Here is a 24,212-nt window from a genome sequence, read left to right on the forward strand (position 1 = left end):
ATTTTTTATTAAAGAATTTGCTGTAAAGGGACACAAAGAAATAAGGCAATGACTACAAGAGGATATAGGGTGCAGAGAGGATTCCTTTTTCATTTTTATTTTCTTTCAAAGATATTTGACTGTCAAACATTATACAGATGGAATGACCCAGAAGGGAAGGAAAATTAATGGTGCAGGGCAAGAACAAAGTCCTAGAGGAGAGAAGATAAGGATCTGGGGCACAAGGAAAAATGTTGGCTTAGATCAAGAGCACAGACAGCTCCATGGTGGCAGGAGGGCAACAGAGTATATGCAATCACAGCAACAAGGACTGGTAGATTTGCTGGTGAGAGGATGAGGAAAGTCTTTTCTGTCCACTTCTCTTTTCTCAGAAAAATAAGATTGCCAGCAGACATCAAGAAATGGGCAATGGAATCTGAGAGGTTTAATGAAAAGGAATTGATGTGCCCCTCTCACAATAGGGCTGGAGTCCACCTGAGGTTTATGTCATAAATTTAACATGGTAAATGTTAGCACAATCAGATATGATGCTTCCTTTTATAACAAACGTTTTATAATGACTTCTTTACTATTCCAAAATAAAATTCATAGTTAAGAGAACCTGATCATCACGATAACTTTTGAAGAAATGCCTGTCCTATAATGACAATGGTAATCAAAGAAAAATAGCTTGGAAGTAAAAGTAATATATACTGTAATGTAAAATCTCAGCCCAGCTGTCTAGAAAACATTATGAAGTTTGTATATACTTGTTCCTCTATACAGAATCACCTGAATATGTGAACCACAAGTTTCAAAGTATACAACTATGTTATATTTGTTGCCAAGAATGGTGATGTCATTAGTGATATGATTTTTGCAAAAAAGTTAATGATATGAAAGAAACAGATCTATCCTTGAGGGAGATGAATTAGTAGAGAATTCAGTGTGCATTAAAATTGTGCAAAGAAACTTTGTGTTTTGTATAAAATATAGTTTGTTTTTAGAATCAGGCAAATAGATTTTTTTTTGCCTCCATGAATGCTCAGAGAAAAACTGTAAAATTTGTGGTATGCAGGTCTAACTTCTTATACTTTCACATACATTTGATATTTTTAGACTCCTACCAGTTAAATGAGAACAGTCCTCCAAGTCATTATGACAACCAAAACAGTCCTAATTCTCAAAGCATTTTCAAATAAGTTCCTAATACTTCCCACCATCACCAAGCTCTGTTTATAGTAATTCTGTTCATGATTATTTTTTCTCCAACCTTTGCTCAACTGTTGAGATATAGGTATTAAATTCAAAGCATAGAGAACTGGACTTAACAATACTTGGTTTATATTTTTTCAAGGTGAGTGCAAAGAAGGAAAAGAGGGATACTGGGTTGAAGGTGAAGACAAAAGAGTGGCTATAACGCTATACCATGAATCTTGGCTGAGAACGAAGGGAAGGGATACCCCCCTGGCTCTGGAGTATGAAAGGCAATAGAGGAAATGGATTGGAGCATCTGGTACAGTTGAGGAATTGTTGGCACAGGCTACTTAAATACATAAATTGGAGAAAAGGGAGGTGATGGGAAGGTGGCCTTGAAATTGGACTTGGAAGTGGTTTCAATTATATGTGATGCCTGGTTTGGGATTGTGTCCATGGGAAGGGTAGGTAGGTAAGAAATGAGGTTAAGTAAACAGGAGGCACTGAGAGGCCAGGGTAGATTGTCTACTTAGTATTGAAAAGATGTTGAATGATTTTAGGAGCAAAGGTGGAAAAAACAAAAAAGTAAGCCAGGGTGGTAAATTCTTTAATAAATGGGAAGGGAGGATACAGGAGAACTAATATGAATTCAATAAAAAGGGTAGTAGGTGCTATAGGTTACAGATATGTGTTTCAAAACACCGGGCATCTTTGGAGATGGATAGAGTAACAGTAACCTGAAAATGGCTCTGCAGGACAAGAAGAGAGCTTTCACATCTCCAGGTCTGGAATAACTTAATGTGTGATTGAGAAAACTACTACAAAAGAGGGTTTCAAAAGAAACAGGTCATGGAGATGGCCAGGTATTCAGAAAAATAAAACAAAAAAAATTGATGATTTAAATATGTGTGTTTTATCTACAATAACAAGAGTTTACCACCTTTGGAAATTGTTCAGCTTGAATATGTTTGATGAATGGATTTTTTATTTCTCTTTAGACTTGATTTCAGCTTATGGAATATGTATTGTCTTGTATATAGCTAACACTTTATGAGGTATTAAGAGAAAATAAGACATATAAAAATCATCATTCAGATAATAAGTGTATGAGTTCACTCTCAGTGAAGGGAAATATAACATGGGAGCTATATTCTACCATTGCATGTCTTCTGAGAACTATCAACTTTATTTTTTCTGGTTCCATGTTGTTTAGAAATAGGTCTTTCCTGTTCCCACTACCTCTTGGTGTCTGGGCCCCATGCATTTCCAGCAAGCTTGTGGGAAAACTGGGCCCTTCAACATAAGGTGGAGTACTGCAGATGGTTTGATAGGGCTGGTCAATCTTAGAAATTTTTTCAGGGTCTGATGACCATCATATGTGCTAGAAAATTATGGGTGATGTGTGGTTCCTATATTCTCCTTCACTAATCAGTGATGCATTTTATTAATAAATGTCCATCATTTCATTTTTAGGACCAGTTTTTTTTTTAGCTATGGTGATTTTGACATAACATTACATTTTATTGGTTAATATTGATTAAGGAGTTTTACATATATAATTATATGTATTATTGCTGTATCTTTCTTAAATTGCTAGTGATTGACTTTATTATGAAGCTTATCTTCCTTTCATGGAATGAATTAACTAGTTTTCTATATCTTTATGGTTTAGAATATATTATATAGCATAAAAAATGATATATTCCATGACCTATGAAATTATATATGTGGGGATGTTTTCTATTTGAAATCCATAACAATTTTTTTTCAGAAATTCATTTATTTTATCAGAATTATTGCATTTATTATTAAGCATGCATAATATACTCTCACTTTTGATCTTCTGTATTAATAATTTAGCTTAATTTTCCCATTTAGTTTGTGTTATTAATCTAGATTTGTTTGCAAAAGATTTGGTATTTTCTTTTTTTATTTCAAAAACATTTCTTCAAAACATTCCACTGAAGATTACTTTTACAAATTATTTAGTTATATTTAAATCTCAATTCCCCTTCACCTATTTTCCATGGGATAATTTTATGTTTTTAAAATAAGTTATTGAGTTGAAAGCTTCATTAATTTACCTTCTTGATGTAGCTGTTAATAAATAAACACTTCGAGTTTAATTTGAATATAAATCTAGATATATACTATAAGTTTTCACATAGATTATTTTTATTGATTAAGTAGCTATTGATCATGTTAATTTTTTCCTATCTGATAAATAATATTTGGGGAAAGAGATGTGCGGATTTTAAATTATTATATGATTCAAACTGTAAAATTTAAACTTCCACTTATATCTAAATATATTTTATTATTTGTCACAATGTGTGTGAATTTTATTTTACAATTGTGTTGAAGTTTACTTTGTGTATATTTAGCAAATATTACAGATGTTCAGAAAATGTTGAGAAAGACGGTTAGACCACAATTTGTATAAATAAATGATCATAATTACATTTATTTGTTAGAGTGGTCAGATATTTTATGTCTTTATTTATTGCTTTTTTTTAACATAAGCTATCATTTTAATAAGCCATTGTAGTTTGTAATTTGTTGATCTTGTAATAATTTCTCCCATAATAATTGTGTGTATATTAGTTTCTCTCTGAATATCTAAAAGCTTTGTTTGATGTCATTATTATTATAAAATGAGTCTTTCTTTTGTGTTAAATTCCTCAGTCTATTATAATATTGACAATTCTGTCTTAATTTAGCATGTTTTCTGATTTTTAAAATCTAGTGTTTTTAAATTAGTTTCATTTGTGTCTCTTGTAAGCAGCAAATGATCAGACTGGCGTTTTTATTTCAAACTAAGTCTTCGCCTAGTACATAGCAAGTACTCAATTAAAATATGTATTTTGAAATGGCATTTAGCCTTGCTACATCTCATTTTGTTTTTATTTCGCTTTAGGTGGGCCATAAAACATGAAGGGATCAGTAAGCCAGGCCAATGGAAGCATTCCAGAGTTGAAAATCCCCTATGGAACAAGCTTACTTACATGTGGCCGGTCCTTCCCAGTGGACAACTTAATGAGGTTGTATGGCTTAGTAGAAGAGGCAGTTGTTGGGACTTACTTTACGACCCCATATGTGATCATCCTGCTGAAAATTTCCATGCATCTTTTGAATTGTAGTTGTTCTATATCAAAGATAAAACTTACTCCTTCTGTAGATGTGTTCAAGTTTTTCATTATGATAACAAATTAATCTATTTCTTCTTGCCCATCAAATTTATTTACAAATATATTATTTATTATGTGTTTTGAAATTTAGTTCTTAAGCATACACATATTCAAAATATTGTATGTTTCTATTAAATTGAAATTTTATCATTATTTAGAAACTCTAGTCTAATTAAAGTTTCATTTATACAAAACTAATAGAAAATATCAATTTTTGTTGGTGTTTTTGGTTATTATTTGTTTAGTATAGATTCTTTTCATCCTTTTACTTTCTAGTTTTATATATTCTGTCTTTGGAGAGTTCTGGTAATCAGCATGTAGTTAATTTGAGAAATTTATCTAATGATCTCTATCTTTAAAATAAAGCATTTGGTCTTTTCTGATTTTTGTAATTATAGATATATTTGGATTGTTATTCATTTTCTATTTGTCCTAACTTTTCTGTACCCCACCCCAACTTTTTGTAGCTTGGAAGTTATACCCTCTGCACGCTCTGTTGTTATTGTTCTTCTCTTAATCTGAATATATTTCAGCCTACATACATAAGTCATCAAAATGCAAAGTTAAATATATTCACTCTTCTTTCAAATAATCAATAACAGAATATATAACTACAATCATATTATTTGTGATATAAGGTATTATTGTCATATACTTAAGTGGTATCTTTAAAAAAAATTCTCTTGGATATAAACATTGCTGTATGCAGTTAATGCGTATTTATGTTTACCCCCAGTTTCCATCTTTCTTGTTATAATTTTTTTTTACATCTCAGTCCCTCCACCTAGGGTTATTTTCCTTTGGCCTAGAACATCCTTCTTTTAGTTATTCGTAGAAAATGCTTTTGATATTTTTGTTGTTGCTGTTATTTGCTTTTTTGCATTACTGGAAATGGAACCCAGGACCTCACACATGCTAGGCAAATGCTCTACCACTGAGCTACATCTCCAGCCCTTTTTGTTTGTATTTTGAGACGGGGTCTTGTTATGTTGCTCATACTGGCCTCAAACTTGTGATCCTCCTAGGTTATCTACCACAAGGCTCAGCTTTCTGTTTTCTCCTTATCTGAAAGTGTCTTTATGTTGCCCTCATTCATGTTAGGTATTTTCACTTAGCAAACTGAAGATACCACCACTGACTTCTGCCTTCCTTGTTACTATGGAGAAGTCAGTGGTGGTTTCAAATGCTATGCCTTTTTCTATCTATTTGCTTTTAATATCTTTTCTTTGATATTCTACAGTTTTACCACCGCATATCTGAGAGAGGATTTCTTCCCCTTCTCCTCCTCCTATGGTACTGGTGATTGAACCCAGGATTACTCTACCACTGAGCTACATCCCAGACTTTTTTTCCTTTCTTTTGAGAAAAGGTCTTACTAAGTTGCTAAGGTTGGCCCAGAGCTTGTGATCTCCTGCCTCAGCCTCCCAAGACACGCAGGCACCATGCCTGGCTGAGGATTTCTTTTTATTTTATCCTGCTTCAGATTTACAGGTTCTTTGAGGTTCTTGAATCTGTGGGTTGATCTCTTGCATAATTTCCAGGAAATTATCACGTATCCCTTCAAACATTCTCTCTCTGGTATGTATTCACTCCATTAATAGTCCTGGCTATACACCAGGACTTCTCATTTGACCTTCAAGTATCTTGACACATATTTTCCATCTTTTGCCTCTTTTTGATGCATTTTATATCATATTTTTCAGTCTATGGTATGAATTCTCAATGAAGATTATTTTTCTTCTCCACACAATGAAAATGTTTGAGGCAGTATATTTTACTTGCAGCTTTCTGGAGAGACATTATTTCTAGTTTGCCTATTTAATGAAATTTAGTCTATTATGCTTCTTATTTTATGAGGAGAGAGGGTCTCCTATGAGACTTCCCACCTAGATTGGGTGCTGAGTTTGTTTCCTATGCCCTTCCTTGGGTCAATTATACATAATAAAATATTTAACAATTTTACACTAGGTTTTGAATTATTGAGTTGTTTGTAACAGGGAGTCATCAACTTACTGATTGTGTTGTATTTTCTGATCTAATCAAGTGTTTTTTTTCGTCCCCCTTAAATCATGCTTTCCTGTACTTCTTCACTGAGTAAACTGACCAGTCTCAGCACTTTAGTGAAAGGACACATGCTGTCTGAAAAGGAGAAGTCATTGCTTAAAGCCCCAAAGATGCCTTTTTACTTAGACTGCAGTGAAATAACAATCTAGAAAACTGAGATTTTCTTTTCTTTTTCTTTTTCATACCATGGATTGAACCCAGAAACACTTATCCACTGAGCCAAATCCCCAGCCCTTTTCATTTTTTATTTTGAATTAGGATCTTGCTAAGTTGCCTAGGGCCTCACTAATTTGCTGAGTCTCGCCTTAAATTTGTGATCCTCCTGCCTCAGCCTCATGCCCTGCAAAAGCTGTGTGCCACTATGCCTGGAAAAAGCTGAGTTTTATAAAAAAAAAAAAAACAAACAAAAGGAGAGCTTCTAAACAGCAGAGCCTGTGGGTGGGCAATGGATGGTCTGGGATTTGACAATTAAATGATCCTAGGAATTAATGTTGTAAGATATAGGGTTCATAGCACTAGTGAGAGCCAACATGGAGTCCAGGATAGAAGGTTGGCATGGAAAGACCAATAGGGCCACATATGCCAAGAAAAAACCACTTTGGCTTGCTCTGATTGTAGATTTTTCTCTAGAAGTCCAAGAAGGACAGAGGCTAAAATCTAGAAAACAGGCAGGATATTAGCTGGTGGTGACCAAATGCCAGCAGTTTGCCCCATAATCAAATAGGTCAAAAGCCATGACCTTTGAGGCCTCTGAGGATCCAGGACAGCTATTTATCTAAATGTTATTTATTGTATTCAAGTATCTATATAGGGAGACCATGGGCCTCTTTTACCAATGGTAAATGGTTTATTGAACTTTCATCTAAACTCAGAAACTATCTTGAGGAGAAGCTTGCCCTTGAAAGGAGACAAAAATTCTGGCAAGAAGTTTGACCTTCAAATATAATTGAATATGTATCAAAATGACAAAATTAAAAAACAAAAAAGAGTTTTTTTTCTTATATATATTGGCAAAACCGGGATACCTCTAATCCACCGAATGGATAGAGGGATGGACAGGGAAGCCTATAAGAAGGTACTTTTTGTAGAATGAGAGACAATTGTAATTTTCACAAATTTCACAAATATTGTGGTTATCTTTTATGTCAGTCAAAGTAAAAGTCATTCAATAAATTTATTTAAGTAATTAGGATATCTAAGCTAACCAGATTGAGAAAACTACCACAAAAGAGGGTTTCAAAAGAAACAGGTCATGGAGATGGCCAGGTATTCAGAAAAATAAAATAAAATTGATGATTTAAATATTTGTGTTCTATCTACATAACAAGAGTTTACCACCTTTGGAAGTTGTTCAATAATATTCTAACAGCTTTAATATGTTTGATGAATGGATTTTCTATTTCTCTTTAGATCATTTACCTTAAAAAATAACATTTTGCTTATGGTCTAAGATTTGACAACTGAATGATCTTAGGAATTAATACATATAACTTCAGTTTTTTTTTCTAGCCATTCAAATAGAACAGTAGCTTTTGTGTGGAATGGATAATTTACTATACTCCAACAAAACTCTGACCTTCACTTATAAACTGAAGGGAGAGATCTAAGGTATTAAATTAATTGAAGTCAGGCAAACTGACCGTGTATTTCAAATGACTCAGTCTGAGGGTCCTGCTATGTCTTGAAATGTTTGGGGAAGAGAAAAAAGTAAGTTACCAAGCCTGGAATTCAGATAGCTCTCAAATTTAAATATAATCAATTTTGCTTCAAGCCTGGATCCATCAGATTAGTAGGAACCATATTTTTTTCCAGTCTTATTTTCACACAGTTGATTTTTAGCAAAAAGATTATTTTATTTCAGCATATAATTAAGTGCAATTAATAATTTGGTTGTAAAGACTGTAATTAGGAAATGTAACATTTTTATTGTGGAATACAGAATACTTTGGGCACTGTAAGCATATGTATTAATTTTATTACAAACTTAATCTTTGAACTTCACCATTTTTCTAACTACTATTTGTTATATATTTAGGCAGTGCATAAAGAACAAGAAAGGATATAGACATAGTCCCTAACTGAAGCTTAAAGTTGTAAGTCAGAAAGGAAGAAACTAGAAAAAGAGGCATAGCTGATGAATAAAGGAGGAAGAAATTCAAATAAAAATTTGGGGTTCCAGAAATAAAAGGCTAATTGTTGACCAAGTTAATTCAGTCATACAATCAGAGTAAAGAAAGTGTAGCTGGGATGACTGCCTGAATCGGCCTAAAAATTAAGTCAAAATTCTGAACCTAAGAAAACCATTTAAAAGACACTATCTTGAGTGAGAGTCCAATTCTCCTGTTAATTCTTTAACAAGAACTTTCCAAAGTAGAATGATGACTAAGGGAAGATGTAAGGAAATATAAACAATATGTAAATATGGGATTATTTTTGTAGTTTCTCTGAATGCATTAATGCTCTAAACTGTTTACCTCTCAGTGGTGACAGCTGATCTGAGAACTGATTTCATGCTGTTATCGCTTTTAAATATTATTCATTCTAAAAAGAAATTGATAATTTTTTTTAATCAACAAACAGCATCTCATGTATTTGGGGATACCAATATTTTAAAAATATTTTTTAAATAAAGGCTTATAAAAAGCAGAATCATCATTAGTAACTATGATCATGGGAATAATTTATACAAACTCGGGTTATTTTCTCACACCTTGAGTAAAAAGTTATGAATTGAAAAATTGTATTTCTTAATACTTAAATGTAAGGAGCAATGGATTTTTCATATTCAAGAATGAAATCTTTGAAAAAAAAGTGATTTCAAAGAGACTTAAGATTTTGGAATGTATATTGGATAGTGACTTAAAAATTTCTAAATTACTAAATTAAATCATATCTCTTTGGATGGGCTCAGGCTAGACCAAAAGAAAAAAAAAAGGTAAAAGTACAAATTTTATTTATCTGTTAAGAGATGATATTTCTAGTAGCCAAAAGTGATAAGAGGCATGTCCTTGGAGGCCTCTGAGGATTCAGGACAATATAGGTTTTTACACATAAACCATGGACCCTTTCTATCAATAGCAAATGGTCTTTTGAAATAAACTAAGAAACCATCTTGAGGAGAGGAATGGGTAGACATGTATCCTTGAAAGCAAACAACAGATTACTTAAGGGAATATGGGAAGGTTCAAGAGAGAAAATTGAAGATTGATTTACTTATTAGTCTTTTAATAACAAATAGATGAAGTAGGGCCACACATGACTAAGAAATTGAGATCAACGAGCTGACTCTCAAAATGAAAACATGTTTTGTCCACTTAAGAGAGGTGAGAAAGAAAAAAGCATAATTATAATCCCTTCAAGGGAGCACCATGACAACTCAGGATCGCCTGACAGTGTAGCTGGGTCATGGAATATTGTGAACACAAGGAAAACCAGCAGAGAATGAATAGAGCCCTGGAAGACCTGAGAAAAAATAGAACTCTAGCCCTATTTAATTATCCATGTTTTTGTTACCTTTTATTATCTTGAAACCATGTTTCTTTATTTCCATGAAGGACAAAATAAAGGTGCCTTAAACATTAGAACAAAAATTAAAGTTTTTTTATTTTTATATTTATTTGTTCTTTTTAGTTGTACATGACAGTAGAATCTATTTTGATATATTTATACAAACATGGACTATCTTATTCTAATTAGTATCCCAGTCTGTACACAATGTTGAGATTCACTGCAGAGTATTCATACATGTACAAAATTAAAGTATTTTAGAGGAAGAATTGCCATTGGTAGTACCCAGCTTGGAAAATTTTGAAACCCAAGCTAATTTTTCATCTCTTTGATTGGGTTTCTGTGATATCTCCCGTTGAAAAGAGAGGACTGTTGTGCTTCCTTCCTCCACCTGGAAAGTAAAGGAAGCCTACCTGAGTCAGCAGTGCTTTGGTGGTGCTAAAGCCAATGTCCACACTGGCTACCTCTTATGATGAGTTGGAAGTGAGAAGATCCAAATAGCTGGTAGCTTATGTATTACATTTCCAGTATGTTCCTCAGAAATACAGGTTGTGTAGAATATTGAAAAATTCTTAGTTCATATCCTGGGTCTATAAATTGGCAGGTTCACTGACTAAGCATGAAGAAGTCTTTGTTTTTTTTTTTATCCTTGCCTTTCCTTCCGTATTTCAAAAAAGAAAAGAAGAAATATTAGCTATTTTACACTAGTCTTCAATATGAGAGTAATCTTAAATGAGGTTTTTCTCTCCCACTTCTCTCACCTATCCACCCTTTACTTTCTGATCTTTTTCTTTTGACTGAAACTAGTGTAAAAGTTGATTTGTTCTGAATTGCTTAGTATTTTTTCTGTAGAATAGTTACAGATTGATCCTAAACTTATTTCTTAAAGGTTATGTGCCCCCACACAACTACTGTCATATTAAATAAAACTCTATACAATAAAAGAATTTCAAATGAAAATATGATACATTTTTCATAGCCTTTAATTTTGTTTGGTCAAGAACCATAGTAAAGCCAGGTGCAGTGGTGCACGCCTGTAATCCCAGAGACTCAGGAGGCTGAGATAGGAGGATCGTGTGTTCAAAGCCAGCCTCAGCAATGGTGAGGCACTAAGCAACTCAGTGAGACCCTGTCTCTAAATAAAATACAAAAAAAATTAGGGCTGGGGATGTGGCTCAGTGGTTGAGTGCCCCTGAGTACCCAGTCACCAGCACCCACCTACCCCCTCCAAAATAAAAAGAATCAGAAAGGGAGAGCAAACTCATGTAGCTCTGTTGGTGGGTAACAGGCACTTATTTAAATAAACAGATTATAGTGTGCTTTTTGCAATTTAACCTCCATACAGGTGAAAGGTTCTCAGTGAAAGTAAGCAATAAAATAATACTTTTAAAATGCAAACTTTGCTTATTTAGAAGTGTGATAAATTAAGCTCATTGTATGTCACTGTATTAACATGTTTATCCAAATATAAAGGAAAAAGCATTAAACTAAAAAACGCTTCTCATCAAAATTTAAAACATTTGTTTATGTGGCTTTTCTCCTAATTAAAAGCAATTGTTGTTTACTCACTCATCTCACAAATTAGCACATCATAATTAGATGTCATTTCAGAATAAAATCTTCACAACTTTCAGATTTTATTTATAACTTATTTAAAACACTTTTTTCAGCATAATTGCAAAATTCTTAAAACTGTTTAGGAAATGTAAATTAGGTATAATTGTACTAATGTTATATTAGCTTTGAAAAGAAAAAAAAAAACATGTTCTCCTTGTCCATAAACTAAAGGCCTTGTGACTTGATCTGTGCTGGACTACCATGCCAGCACATTCCCCCAATCCATTTTTATCTTTGTCATGTTAGTTGGATACTCCCAGGACTCTAAGACCACCTTTATTGTGACCTTCTGAGGTTTTGCCTGCCAACATGACTTCCTTTTTCTTTGGGTAGGTACCTATGTCCCCTTTAGGAAATAGTTCCCACTTTTAGTTCATATGGATTATGATGTCTTTGGGTTCCCCAGAAACTGGTTATATGTTACAGTCTTATTAAGAAGTCCAGGGACTGGGTATGTGGCTCAAGTGGTAGCGCGCTCGCCTGGCATGCGTGCGGCCCGGGTTCGATTCTCAGCACCACATACAAAACAAAGATGTTGTGTCCGCAGAAAACTATTAAAAAATTCTCCCTCCCCCCCCTCTCTCTAAGAAAAAAAAAAAAAAAAAGAAGTCCAGTCGCAGGGAACAGGAGTAAGGGACAAGAGGGCAGAAAGGAGAGCCAGTGTGAGAATGTGCTATCAAGCTGTCATCCAAGAAGCCACTGAAAGAGTGTTCTTAGCAGATTTTCTCTTAGAGAATAAAGGGAAGAATTTATACTTCAGCTTCCATCTCTCTTTGGTTAAAGATTTTCTCAAGTTATGCAGAAAATGACAAGTCAAAGATTCAAATGCAGTCAGGCTTGTTCAAGAGCCCAAACCCTTAGCCATTCTATATTGCTCTTACAAATGTTAGTCAATAATGAGAGCTAAGAGTAAACTAGAAGCAATGATACAGAGTAGTTAGTATTCTAGGGTTACAGGAGGAATGCTTCTTTGAGGCGATATTTGAGTAAAGACCCAAAGGGGAAGGATATTCCAGACAATGCAAAGAAACTGAGATAATGTTTAAGGAACTATGAGGCACAAAATTACAGATGCAGTGTGAACTGTGGAGAGAACAACAGGAGGCAATATTGGAGAGAAAGAAGAGAACAAAGAGGTGTGGATCACACAAGGGCCTTGTAACCACTGACACTTTTTTGTTTGTTTTTGAGACAGAGTCTCACTAAGTAGCTCAGGCTGGCCTCAAACCTGAGATCCTTCTGCCTTAGCCTCATGAATAGCTGGAATAACAGGCATGTGCCACCATATCTGGCTAACCATGCTGGGCCATGTAGGCCATTATAAGACTTTTGACTCTTAATCTGAGACAGGAAACCATTGGAGGCTTTGAATCAGAGGAGGAATGTGCTCTGACTTCAGTCTTAATAGGATCTTGTGATAATAGAGGGAAAGAGACTAATGGAGGTAAGAATAAGTGGGTGGGAGCCTTTTGCAATCTCTGTTGGAGAGAAAATTATGCCTTTGACAAGGGTGATAGAGTAGGGGTAGATGAAAAGGAATGGAACCAGGTTTTGCTAATGGATGAAATTAGAAATTAGTACAAAAGGTCCTATGTTGGGAAATTTAGAGACACTTTAACTTGTGAACAAAAAATAAATCATAATGAAATTTTTAAAGACATATATTTAGAACCAAAGCAAAAAATGTGGGTTGAGAAGTATTCTTGAAGCAAAGTTCTAATTCTAAATGTTTGTATTAAAAAAGAAGGTCTCTCTCTCTCTCTCTCTCTTTAAAAAAAAGGAGGGAAGATAAAAATTAATGAGATAAGCATTCAATTTAAGGAATTAGAAAAATAATGGTAAAATGAGCTGTAAGAATTGGAAGAAGAAAGAAAATTATAAGAGCAGAGACTGATATAATAGATACTATCTATATAATAGAATCATTAAACAAAAAGTCAGTTATTTGAAAATATTAATAAAGTGAATTTATCCAGTGAAACTGATTAAAGAAAAAGAGTAAATAATATCAAAAATAAAAGAAAGATATATGTATGGATGCTGAGAGATTAAGAAGAGATTTATGATTATAAATAACTTTCTGCTAATAAACATAATAATGTAGGTAAGTGAAATAATCAATTCTTGGGCAAAAGTAATGTATTAAAAAGGAGCCAAGAAGAGTCAGGGAGCCTAAATAGTCCAATAACCATAGAAAAAAATAGAATCAGTAGTAGCTAAAATCTCCCAGAAAAGAACACTCTAACCTAACGATTTTATTGATCGATTCTACCAAACATGTTTTTAAAAATTCAGAATACAAAAAAAGAAGCAACATTGTCCTACTCATTCTGTAAGGCTAGAATAACACTGATACCAAACCTTGATGAGGATAGAATAAGAAAACTACATGTTAACTTTATTTATGAATGTATAAATGAAAATCCTGAAAACAAATATTGCAAATTGAATTCTGCAATCTATAAAAATGATAATACATCATTTGGATCCATCCAGGAATGTACCATTAGTTTAAACTTTGAAAACCAATTAATGTAATTAATACAAAGCTGATGAAAGTATAAGTAATCACATGAGCACAGTAAATTTAAGGAAAAAGAGCATTATATGATTCAATGCACAGTGTAGAAAAAACATTTTTGTAGTGCTGGGGATCAAACCCAGGGCTTAATATGTGCTGGGCCAGCACTCTGCCACTGACTGAGACCTCTAGCCCTGAAAGAAAACCCTTAAAAATATGCAATTTTCTTAACCTAATATACAGAATACATATTCCAAACAGACTTTTTAAAAAACAAAAGAAGCTGATTCATAAATATATATGGGAAAGAGCATGGGCTCCACAAGAGCCAATATCCAAAGGAGAATAACAAGGTAGAAGTACTTGACCTCCTAGACATGAAAACTTACTAGATCTAAAACTGTTGTAATCAAGGCATTTGATACTGCATAGGGGTCGATAAATAGACATACTAAAGAGATTGGAACACAGAAACAGACTTACTCTCTTATAGGAAGTTATGGTATTTCTCTACCATTCCCCATATTGCATCAACAGGAGATGCTACAGATAATTTTCTATGCAGGTAGAAGGAAGCTACGAATGAATTAACTTGGACTAGCCATGCCTAGCATCATCTCTGATCACTCTTTCCCTCATTTACTCTTCTTGTGGGAGTGTCTGTGAACAGCAATACTTTCTACAGTTGCTTATTAAACTATGCTCTGGGAGCCATCCTTGCTTTCTTTTATTGCCCAAGCATCATGTTCTATTAATTTTAAATTTGATAGATACACTTTTTCCCATCCTTTACTGAACTAGCTCCTACTGAGGCTTTAGGACTGTTCAAAAGCAGTATTTAGTTAGGGTCTTATATAGTTCTACAGCACAGAGTATGGAACTCTGTCACTATTATACTTACACAATTGTAATTGCCAGTTTATTTCTATGTAAGTTTCTATATTTCCCCAAAGTTCTGAAAGTATAACTTTAAGTAAATCCCTTAAGGGAGAGTATCCTACCTGGTTTGTAGTTTTATTGTCAGGGCCTAGTACTATCCCTGGAATGTAGTTAATAAACATTTGATAATATACTGATTCATAAATAAATGGATATATGGATGAAGAGATAGAAAGTAAGTGAATTCCAGAACAATTCATCTAAAATGTATTTAAGGTATTTCATCATATTATTCTGCTTTATAAAAAAATTATTTCTTTATAATCTTTTTGCCAAATCTGGTTTAAGATGATATTATTCCAGGCTATCATAATACCACTTTTTGCACATTCTTCTTTTCTTTACATTGATTAAAGATACTTCATGATGAGGGAAAAAAAACTCCAAGTTCTACTTTTCTAGAATGGTGTTTCTGTCAAATGGAATAAATCATCCACAAATCTTACATAAGTTTTTAAAATCATTAATTTTCATGTTTATGCAAATAAAATGTTAATTAGAATTATCTGGAATAGCCAAGGGGCCCAATAAATATTTGCTGAATAAATGAAAGTTTAAATATATAATTCTAGAAGTGACTCTTTTTATTTATTATCACATTTTTATAATTTCTTTCTAAAGGACTTTGATTGGCCAATAGAAGGACTGCTTATTCCCAACAGCCCTCCCATGAAGAAACCCATCCAGAAGACACCAGAGCAGTATGTCCCTATGAGACTCAGAGTTTTGAGGAACGGAGATAAGAATAAAAGCAGATCCCTTGTTACAATTTGTCCAGAAATATCATCTAAAACACAGTAAGAATGACTTGCTCATCATTATCATTAAATATACTTTCTAGTTTCTATAGATTTTTGTCTACTTTATTATGAGTGTTTTTCTGGGGGTAATTATGTATTTATTTAGAAAGAGTGCTCCTAGTTGATATTTAAAGGTGAAAACAGATACAAAAATTCATTTAGTTGCTATATCAGGAAATTAATTCGATCTCTGCTGATATAGGCTAGGCACAGGAGAAAATAATGAATTAGAAATAAGTATCTTTGATTTTAAAAAGGTTCTATGAGAAATGTCTGTTTGGAATTAGCACTTTTGCTTGAGTTTTATTAACATGTTGATATAACTGAACTCACAAATTGCTTCTTAATTATAACTTTGTAATTCTTCATTTAAGTTACTATTATACACAATTATTCATATTTATACCTTTGAAATACATAATGAACAAATACAGTTCTCAAAAGTATAGCTTTATATAACATATTCTTTCCTCTGGATATTTTAAAAGTTTATCTTCCTAGAAAAGCATTGATTTTACCTTATGATTGAAATAAAATCTTTCTAAACAGTCAGTGTTTTTCTAACATTGGTGAAAAATCACCTGTTATATTTTTATTACATTTTATGAAAAAGTAATCATAGGTCATTGAGAAGCTTTGATGTAAAGAATGAGTTAAACACATTGTTTCTCATATAATTACCAACAATATTACCTCTTGACCTTTCATTTGAAACATTTAGGATATTTGAAACTGCCGATAATGGTTTAATATTACTTTCTTCACATTGATTAAATATACTTCATACATCGCTGAACAATGAGTAACATTCATATTGGCTGTCCACTGAACTGCCTGTAAAGATGATAAAGTAAAAAATTAATCTTCAAAGTAAAGTCAAGCCTGAAATTGAAATCTTTGACGCATACATTTCATAATTAGCTCATTCTGCTACATGTAAAATGTGAGGTTAATGCCTTTAAAAAAGTGTCTGACCTTTTTCCTAAAAGCCCAAAGTTAATACATGATTTCTTATTTATTTATTTTTATTCTAATCTTTAACTGTGGCTCAAAATTATATGCAGGTAAGATCACATTAATGTTTTAAAATGCAGGTTCAGTCAGGGAATCCAAACATTTTGAGAGACTGGCAACTTTGGGCAATTATTCTGGCAAAGAGTATATGAAACTGTCCATTGTCTGACATTTATTTTTATGGAATAGTGTGTCCTGGTTCATCAAGCATTCGGACATTATTTACTTTTTCATGAATTATATATTCCTGAGAAATTAAAATACATTGGCATGTACTTGACACTAAAATTGTACTAAATATTATGTAATCTTTGTTGGCTCAAAAGTATTCTACAGGATCATCAATAGCATCCCTCCCCCCATCTCTGCTGTATGTAAACACTGGTTAACAAAAGGTTTACATGGAAAGAGTCTTGGCTAATACTGCAGAACGGCCATGTCACCCACCTGTTGAAGGGTCTGTTTATATTGTGTGAATGGCATCCCAGTGTCATCCAAGATAGAAGCCCAGCAATGCTGCTTTTAACAAATACAAGCTACATATCTTGCAGAAGAAATAAATTCTGTTGATATACATGGATACATTCCTTGAATTAACCTGAGAAAGAGGTTCCATTGGTTAGTGCCTTTACAAGTAAAATCATGAGAGAAAGATGAAATAGAAATCTAGTTTAATTAAACCCAGCTCTGGTTCTGCTATCCTTCGGTTATTTAATAGCTCCCTGTAGACAGTTTTGAGGGTTTCTCTTTGTTATTGTTTCCTCCATCTGCAAAACCAAATGAAGATCAAATGGTAGTATTTTTCACTTAATTGATATTATTCTTAGTGACACAATCTTCTCAATTAGTCTTGATAGTGGCTGCCAAGAATATATAACTTAAAAACTGATATTTTTTTGTCAGAGGAAAATTTCATTTTTTAGAATTGTATTTTAAGCAAAGAAAATTTTATAAGTGATACTTTAAGGAATAATAAGAAGAAAGGCTCAATATAAAGCTCTATAGTAAACTTTATATTTCAAATCATTTCAACGTACATATAATAATTGTTAATAAGTTGTGATCTCTGAACTTACTCAAGCTCCTTACTATAGCTTTTAAGGCCTTTTATAAACAATCCCTCTATATTTCTCTAGTTATAATTCTTACCAACACTTCCCCCAGTCCCACTTCAAAACCCCGCACTGCCCAACACCTCCCATCTCCGTAATAAGAAGCATATTCTGATGATAAGTTTGGACATTTCTAGATGTTAACCCTGAACTCCACATTGCATTGCTTCCCACTGAGATTTTTGTAGCTGGTTGTACACTCCGTTGCACCAGTTGTCCTGGCCTCCTCCCAGCCTCATAACTACCATTCTGTTTCACACTTACCTGCAATGCCTCAATCTGTGAGATGGAAATAGGAATGGTGTGTGTGCTGTCTGCTATGGAACAGTGTATTCTAGCTAATCGAGGTATTACAGATTCACTTTAATTGTATTATCAAAGGCCTACAGTACAGACTCTGTCTCTAAATAAAATACAAAAATAGAGATGGGGATGTGGTTCAGTAGTTGAGTGCCCCTGAGTTCAATCCCTAAACCAAAAAAAAAAAGGGGGGGGGGAGCTACAGTAAGCCTCAAGTCAGTGCTTATTGATTGAATGAATGAATCATTACATTTGATCACTATTATTTCATTTAATAAAGAGATTCTAAAAGTGCAAAGAATGTTTTTCTAACTTGAAAATTCGAATAATACCGTTTGTGATCATGAGTATTTTTCTTTTAAAAAAATGTTTCGGTTTGGGACTGGGGAGCATAGCTCAAAGGTAGAGCACTTGTCTAGCATGTATAAGACTCTGAGTTCAATCCACAATAGTGCAAAAAACACACAAAAGTTTAGGGTTGAATTAATAATAGAACCATATGTGAATAAAACAGACAAAATTAATGTAATCTCTGTGTTTTTTTCAAAGGTGACAAATTTACATCTCACAGTGTTCAATTTTATTGGATTTAAAAAATTTTTTATTTGTTTTAAGTAGTTATACTTGACAATAGAATGCATTTATGCACTTTGATATACCATACATAGATAGGATATAATCTCTCATTTTTCTGAGTGTGCATGTTGTGTAATCATATTGGTCATGCAGTCACATATATAAATACAGTAATAATGTCTGTTTCATCCTACTATCTTTCCTATCCCACATCCCCTTCTATCTCCTCCCATCACTTCCCTCTACCTAATCTAAGGTGACACTATTCTTCCCTAGTACCCCCTGCCTTATTGTGAATTAGCATTTGCATATTAGAGAAAACATTTGGCCTTTGGTTTTGTGGGATTGGCTTATTTTGCTTAGCATGATATTCTCTAACTCCAACCATTTACTGGCAAATGCCATAATTTCACTCTTCTTTAAAGCTGAGTAATATTCCATTGAGTATATATACCACATTTTCTTTATCTATTCATCCATTGAGGGACACCTAGGTTGTTCCATAGTCTAGCTATTGTGAATTGAGCTACTATAAACATTGTTGTGGCTGCGTCACTATAGTATGCTGATTTTAAGTCCTTTGATAGCTGGGTCAAATGGTCGAAGAGGACTAGAATATTGCAAATTAATTTTCTTATGTATAATACTCATAGTATACTTGTTTATAAAACAACATGTTATTATTTAATATGTAGTATGAAGTTTAGTATTTAATTGTATTAGTGGAAATTCTTTGTTTGAAATAAAGATAAGACTGTTTTAAGGTAAATCATGGTAAATTAAGACCTCCTAATTTTTCATATGAGAGATAATTAATAATTTAATGCTAATACAATCAAATCTTGAATAATTTGTTTCAGAAATGTTAATCCTGAAAGGAAAGAGAAAATCTGTGTTACTAAGAATTCTGTGACTGAAATAAATGAGACTGAATTTCATCATCTTTTGGAGAGGTAAATATTTAATATGCTAAATGTAAAGGCATTTTCCACTCAAATGCCTGAATTATTGTGTACAACATTAACAAAAAGTACATTTGTATCTACATAAGAAACAAATTGTTAATTATAAAGGTCTTGCTAAGCTGCCTGTACTGGTATTGAACTTGGGATCCTCCCACCTCAGTCACCCCAGTGGCTGGGATTATGGGGTATGCCATCTTCCTCACTGCATTACTTTTCACATGCCAGGTGCTTTATAGTGTTAGAATATTTATCTGTAAAACAGCCTCAGGAGATAGGTACTATAGTATCCATCTGTAGTGTAAAATGTCTCATATTAGAGTAACAGACGTAGAACTTTTTCTTGATGCCTTCTGCTTCTTGCACCCAACCTGTAGTATTAGAAAACCCACTGGGTCAAAGGACAAGGGGTTTAATATTAAGCCCTACTTTGCTATTAACTAGCTGGAAGCCTTCAGCAAAGCCTTGCCCTTCATTTACTACAAATGAAGCAAATGAAGCTCTAAGAAGTTAAGTAATTTTTTCAAGGTTACCCAGCCAGAATGTGAGAGGGATAGAATTTGAGCGCAGACAATCTGATTTCAGAGCCCACATTCCTTTTCAGGAACTTAAAATCCAGTTATTTTCTTTTCCTTTTCCCACTCATATTGGCTAGCTTGTGAAGTAGACAGAAGAGTTAAATACAGTGTGAAACTCTTTGTCCCAATCCTCTTTAACCCACCCACATATGCCAAACTCAACATTAATTAGGGTTACACAACAGAGAGAAGGAAACATCCACTAACCACCCATTCCTTCTATTCTCTCAAACATTGTCCTAAAACAAGATATCCCAGACTCTAAACAGTTCCCCTAGGAAAATATGAGTGGGAGCAGAAGTGATGTTGGTAGCTCTTCTTAGGCCATATTGTAACTGCTTGAACCTGCAAAGATGTTGATGTGGAGGAAATTAGAAGGAATTGGGTTGAGTCTCTGGCTGTCATCCAAACAGAAGAGTGGAGATTTGTGACCCTGACTTGATGCTCTTGTGGTCCCCTTCTGCTCCTTCTACCTCACCAACTCTTATGGATGAGGAACAAGGCCCAGTCTCCACTGGTCTATCAGCTTTCAGAATTAAGGCACAGGACATAAAGACTTAATTCTCACAGGTTTATTTCCTTCTGAGGCAGTCTCAAAAAAATAGAGGGCCTAGAATGTTTTCTCTAATATGCGGATGCTATTCACAATAAGGCAGGGGACACTAGGGAAGAATAGCATTACCTTAGATTAGGTAGAGGGAAGTGAAGAGAGGGGAGGGGATATGGGGATAGGAAGAATAGCAGAATGAAAGAGACATTATTACTGTATGTATATATGTGACTGTATGACCAATATGATTCTGCAACATGTACACTCAGAAAAATGAGAGATTATATCCCATCTATGTATGATATATCAAAGTGCATAAATGCATTCTACTGTCATGTATAACTTATTAAAACAAAATTTTTAAAAAGGGCCCAATTATGTACTTAATTGCTTCATCTCAATGAAGGTAATAAAATTTAAACATGTTCTTTATTCAGCCGAGTCTTACTGATGAGCATGAAGATACTGCTAACTCACTTGCTATAAACAGTACATTCTAACATCAAATATATTTAGCAAGAACCTTTCACTTTCCTCCTTCTAAAGGTAGGGTCACCACGGGAATATCCTTAGGAAATGCAGAATCACTCTCCTTAACTCTACTCCTTCCCCATAATTCCTACCTCTTTATCCCTAATATAAACTGGCTACCTAGGGTCCAGCCTCTCCCACTACCGGTCCATTTTCTAACTTTCTGGCCGTTAACCTTCTAAAAGGCAAATCTATAATAACATGCATTTTCTCTAATATCTCCTGTGGCCTCCTGTTTGAGATAGAAGCCAGGTTCTATCTGAAAGAATTCCCCATGCAAAGACACTTCGCCGGGAGAATTCCAATTTTATTGCAAAAAGCTGTGTGCTTATATAGAACTAAGGGGGAGATGGTAGGGCTTAGATAAATGGCAGGCAATCCGTTTATTGGCAAGTTCTTTCAGATATCAGCTCCGGAGCCCAGGAATTAGTTTTCATTGGGGCTAAGGTTCCCCGCCAGCGAGATTTGAAATTGGCGCCGGCGGGAGAGTTCACAAGGGCGGGAACTTTTCGCGCCACTGCAGAAAAGAAGAAGGTAGGAAGAAGAGGTGCTTAGGCGCCATGTTGGGGTTTTTTCTCTGGGGTATGGCTGCCGTTTATACTTTTCCCAACACTATCCAGGATCCTGAGTGTTTTAAATTAATTCCTGTTTTCTTTTTCAGTTTCATCTGGCCCCTCCTCCAGTCCATACACTCAGCTGTAGCTTAGCCGCTTATGAACTCCTATTCACCCTTTGAAGTCCTACTCAAATGTCACTTCCATAGATTCATTGTTTTCCCTCTGTGTTCTTTCAGTACACTGGCAGCTACAATGTCACACTATAAGTCTGTTGCTAACTAGGTAGGTAGCTCTTCAGGGAACTTGTGCCATTTATTTCAATACCCACAGGGCATACCCAGCTCTTGTTTGAGAGGGAAAGAAATCAATATTTAGTGTTTAGCCAAGTCAAAAATTTCTATTTTGAAGAGTGCTGAGAGCCATAGCCAAGTAGGAATGAAGCATGGCATTTTTGGTTGAAAGGTGACGCCAGCAAGCTATTGAGATGATAATGATTATGTTAAGATCTGCATTCAATTGGATATTAGACCCCTGCTGTCTGCCTTGGCCTGCTACTTTGGAGCTCTCGCAGGACTCCCAGAGAGTTCCCATTGGTTGGGGAAGTGCGGTAGGAGGGATTTCTGGAGGAGGGATTTCCCGTTGGAGTAGTGTGTCGGGGAGGAGCCGCGTGGTGTGGCATTTGGCATTTTTCCTGGGAGCGTGTGTGGAGTGTGCTGGTGGAGTTCAGAAATAAAGTTTGTTCCTGCTTCAGTGGCTCCTGATTTGTGCCCAGCCAGACTGCGGCAGAAGAGATCATTTCTAGTGAAGAAAGCTAAGGGATTGCTTGGTGACTGATGGTGCCTTTTGCAATCTTGGAGAAAGATCAAACTTTCAACAGTAAAAGTCAAGGAAGGTGTTTTAGAGAGAAGGAATAGCATGAACCAGAGGCGTAGATGAAAAGATGTAGGGCCCACTGAGGAATGAAGTCAGTAAGGATATGTCTACCTATTTGTTGGTCATGCCTGCCACTGTGCTGAGCACTTTTCAAATCAACTTTTAATCCTCACAACAATCCTGAAGATAAGAAATTTAGGCTGAGAAAGGTTAAAGACTTTCCCCCAAGCATCACAACTTGGATAGGGGAAATGAAGACTAAAAAGGATATGATGACTCTAGTGTAAGGGTCCCGCGAAACGTCGGAGAAAGAGACCACCAAGTGACCACTCATGCAATTGGCAGAAGGGGGATTTATTGAACCAGCATGCTGGGGCTCCGTGCCCACTCAAGAAGGGAAAGCAGCCCAGAGCCCCGAGCAGGGGCTGAGCATTGCTTAAGTATACTTTTTGGGGAGGGCAGAGGGCTTTGTATACATCAGAACAAATCATCATTAGGCGCAGGAAAATTGAACAACAACTCCTAAACATGATTGGTTCATTCATTGGCGGGAACAGGTCAGGCTGGAGTGATAGGTCATTCCTAAGGAGGGGGTTACATTTAAACTGATTGGTCCAGGCCCTGCAATGCCTGCATGCAACCACACAGACCCCTTCAGTTATTAAACAACCAGACAATCAGGGGAAATGTTTACTGGGCGGTTCTAAGCATTGTCTTAACAGCTAACTCAGACCTTGCAGCTTGGAAACTTTTACAACACCCGATCTTTTACCCTTTAACTTTTACGCTTTAACTTCAATTTCTTTTACCCTTACACTAGAACCTAGCTCTAAACTAGCTCAGCCCTGCAGACAGAGTTGTCAACACAACCCAGACCTTGATTTCTTTTATTTTCTCTCTCTATTGCTGGAAGCATTCTGTGTTCAAGGTCAGTTTTTATATTTTTTATTACAGGTGCACTGAAATTTTAAAATTACCTTCTGCAGCTCGGAGATTATTCAATGAAAAGGGCATGGAAATCTTTTCCCTAAAGGACCTACAAAGAGATGAACTGGTAAACAAGTGGATTTGAAACAAAGTGTTACTATATGAATGCCACCAAAGGAAAAGCAGCCTTCATTGGAAGACTTCAGATGCTTAGCATTGTTATTTTCTCTCAGGATTATCCTAACTCAGCAACCATCATAAAGTTATACTAATAATTAGCATCTTTGAGAACTTCCTGTGTGTTCATTTAGTGTTCATTACTACCCTTTGAGATGGAGGCTTCTGTTATCCCCACTAAAAACTGAAGAAACCAGAGAAGGCCATATTATCGACCACTTGTGATTTATCTCTCTGACTTTT

General features: G+C 34.7%; 1 protein-coding gene across 6 annotated transcripts in view; it reads left to right on the plus strand.

Annotated features, from left to right (window-relative positions):
- The window catches only part of Dcdc1 (doublecortin domain containing 1), a 486,421-nt gene that overhangs the window by 378,679 nt on the left and 83,530 nt on the right, over positions 1-24,212 (plus strand). For all 6 annotated transcript variants that reach the window (XM_058586488.1, XM_058586487.1, XM_046467509.2 and 3 more), the window contains 4 exons: positions 4,094-4,217; positions 15,634-15,809; positions 19,675-19,767; positions 23,820-23,919. In XM_058586488.1, coding sequence (XP_058442471.1) covers positions 4,094-4,217; positions 15,634-15,809; positions 19,675-19,767; positions 23,820-23,919 — 493 coding nt within the window. The remainder of the gene's footprint in view (positions 1-4,093; positions 4,218-15,633; positions 15,810-19,674; positions 19,768-23,819; positions 23,920-24,212) is intronic.

The sequence above is a fragment of the Marmota monax genome, unplaced genomic scaffold (genome assembly GCF_021218885.2).
Source record: "Marmota monax isolate L192 unplaced genomic scaffold, Marmota_monax_Labrador192_F-V1.1 WCK01_AAM20220418_F8-fsc00135, whole genome shotgun sequence".
Lineage (NCBI taxonomy): Eukaryota > Metazoa > Chordata > Mammalia > Rodentia > Sciuridae > Marmota > Marmota monax.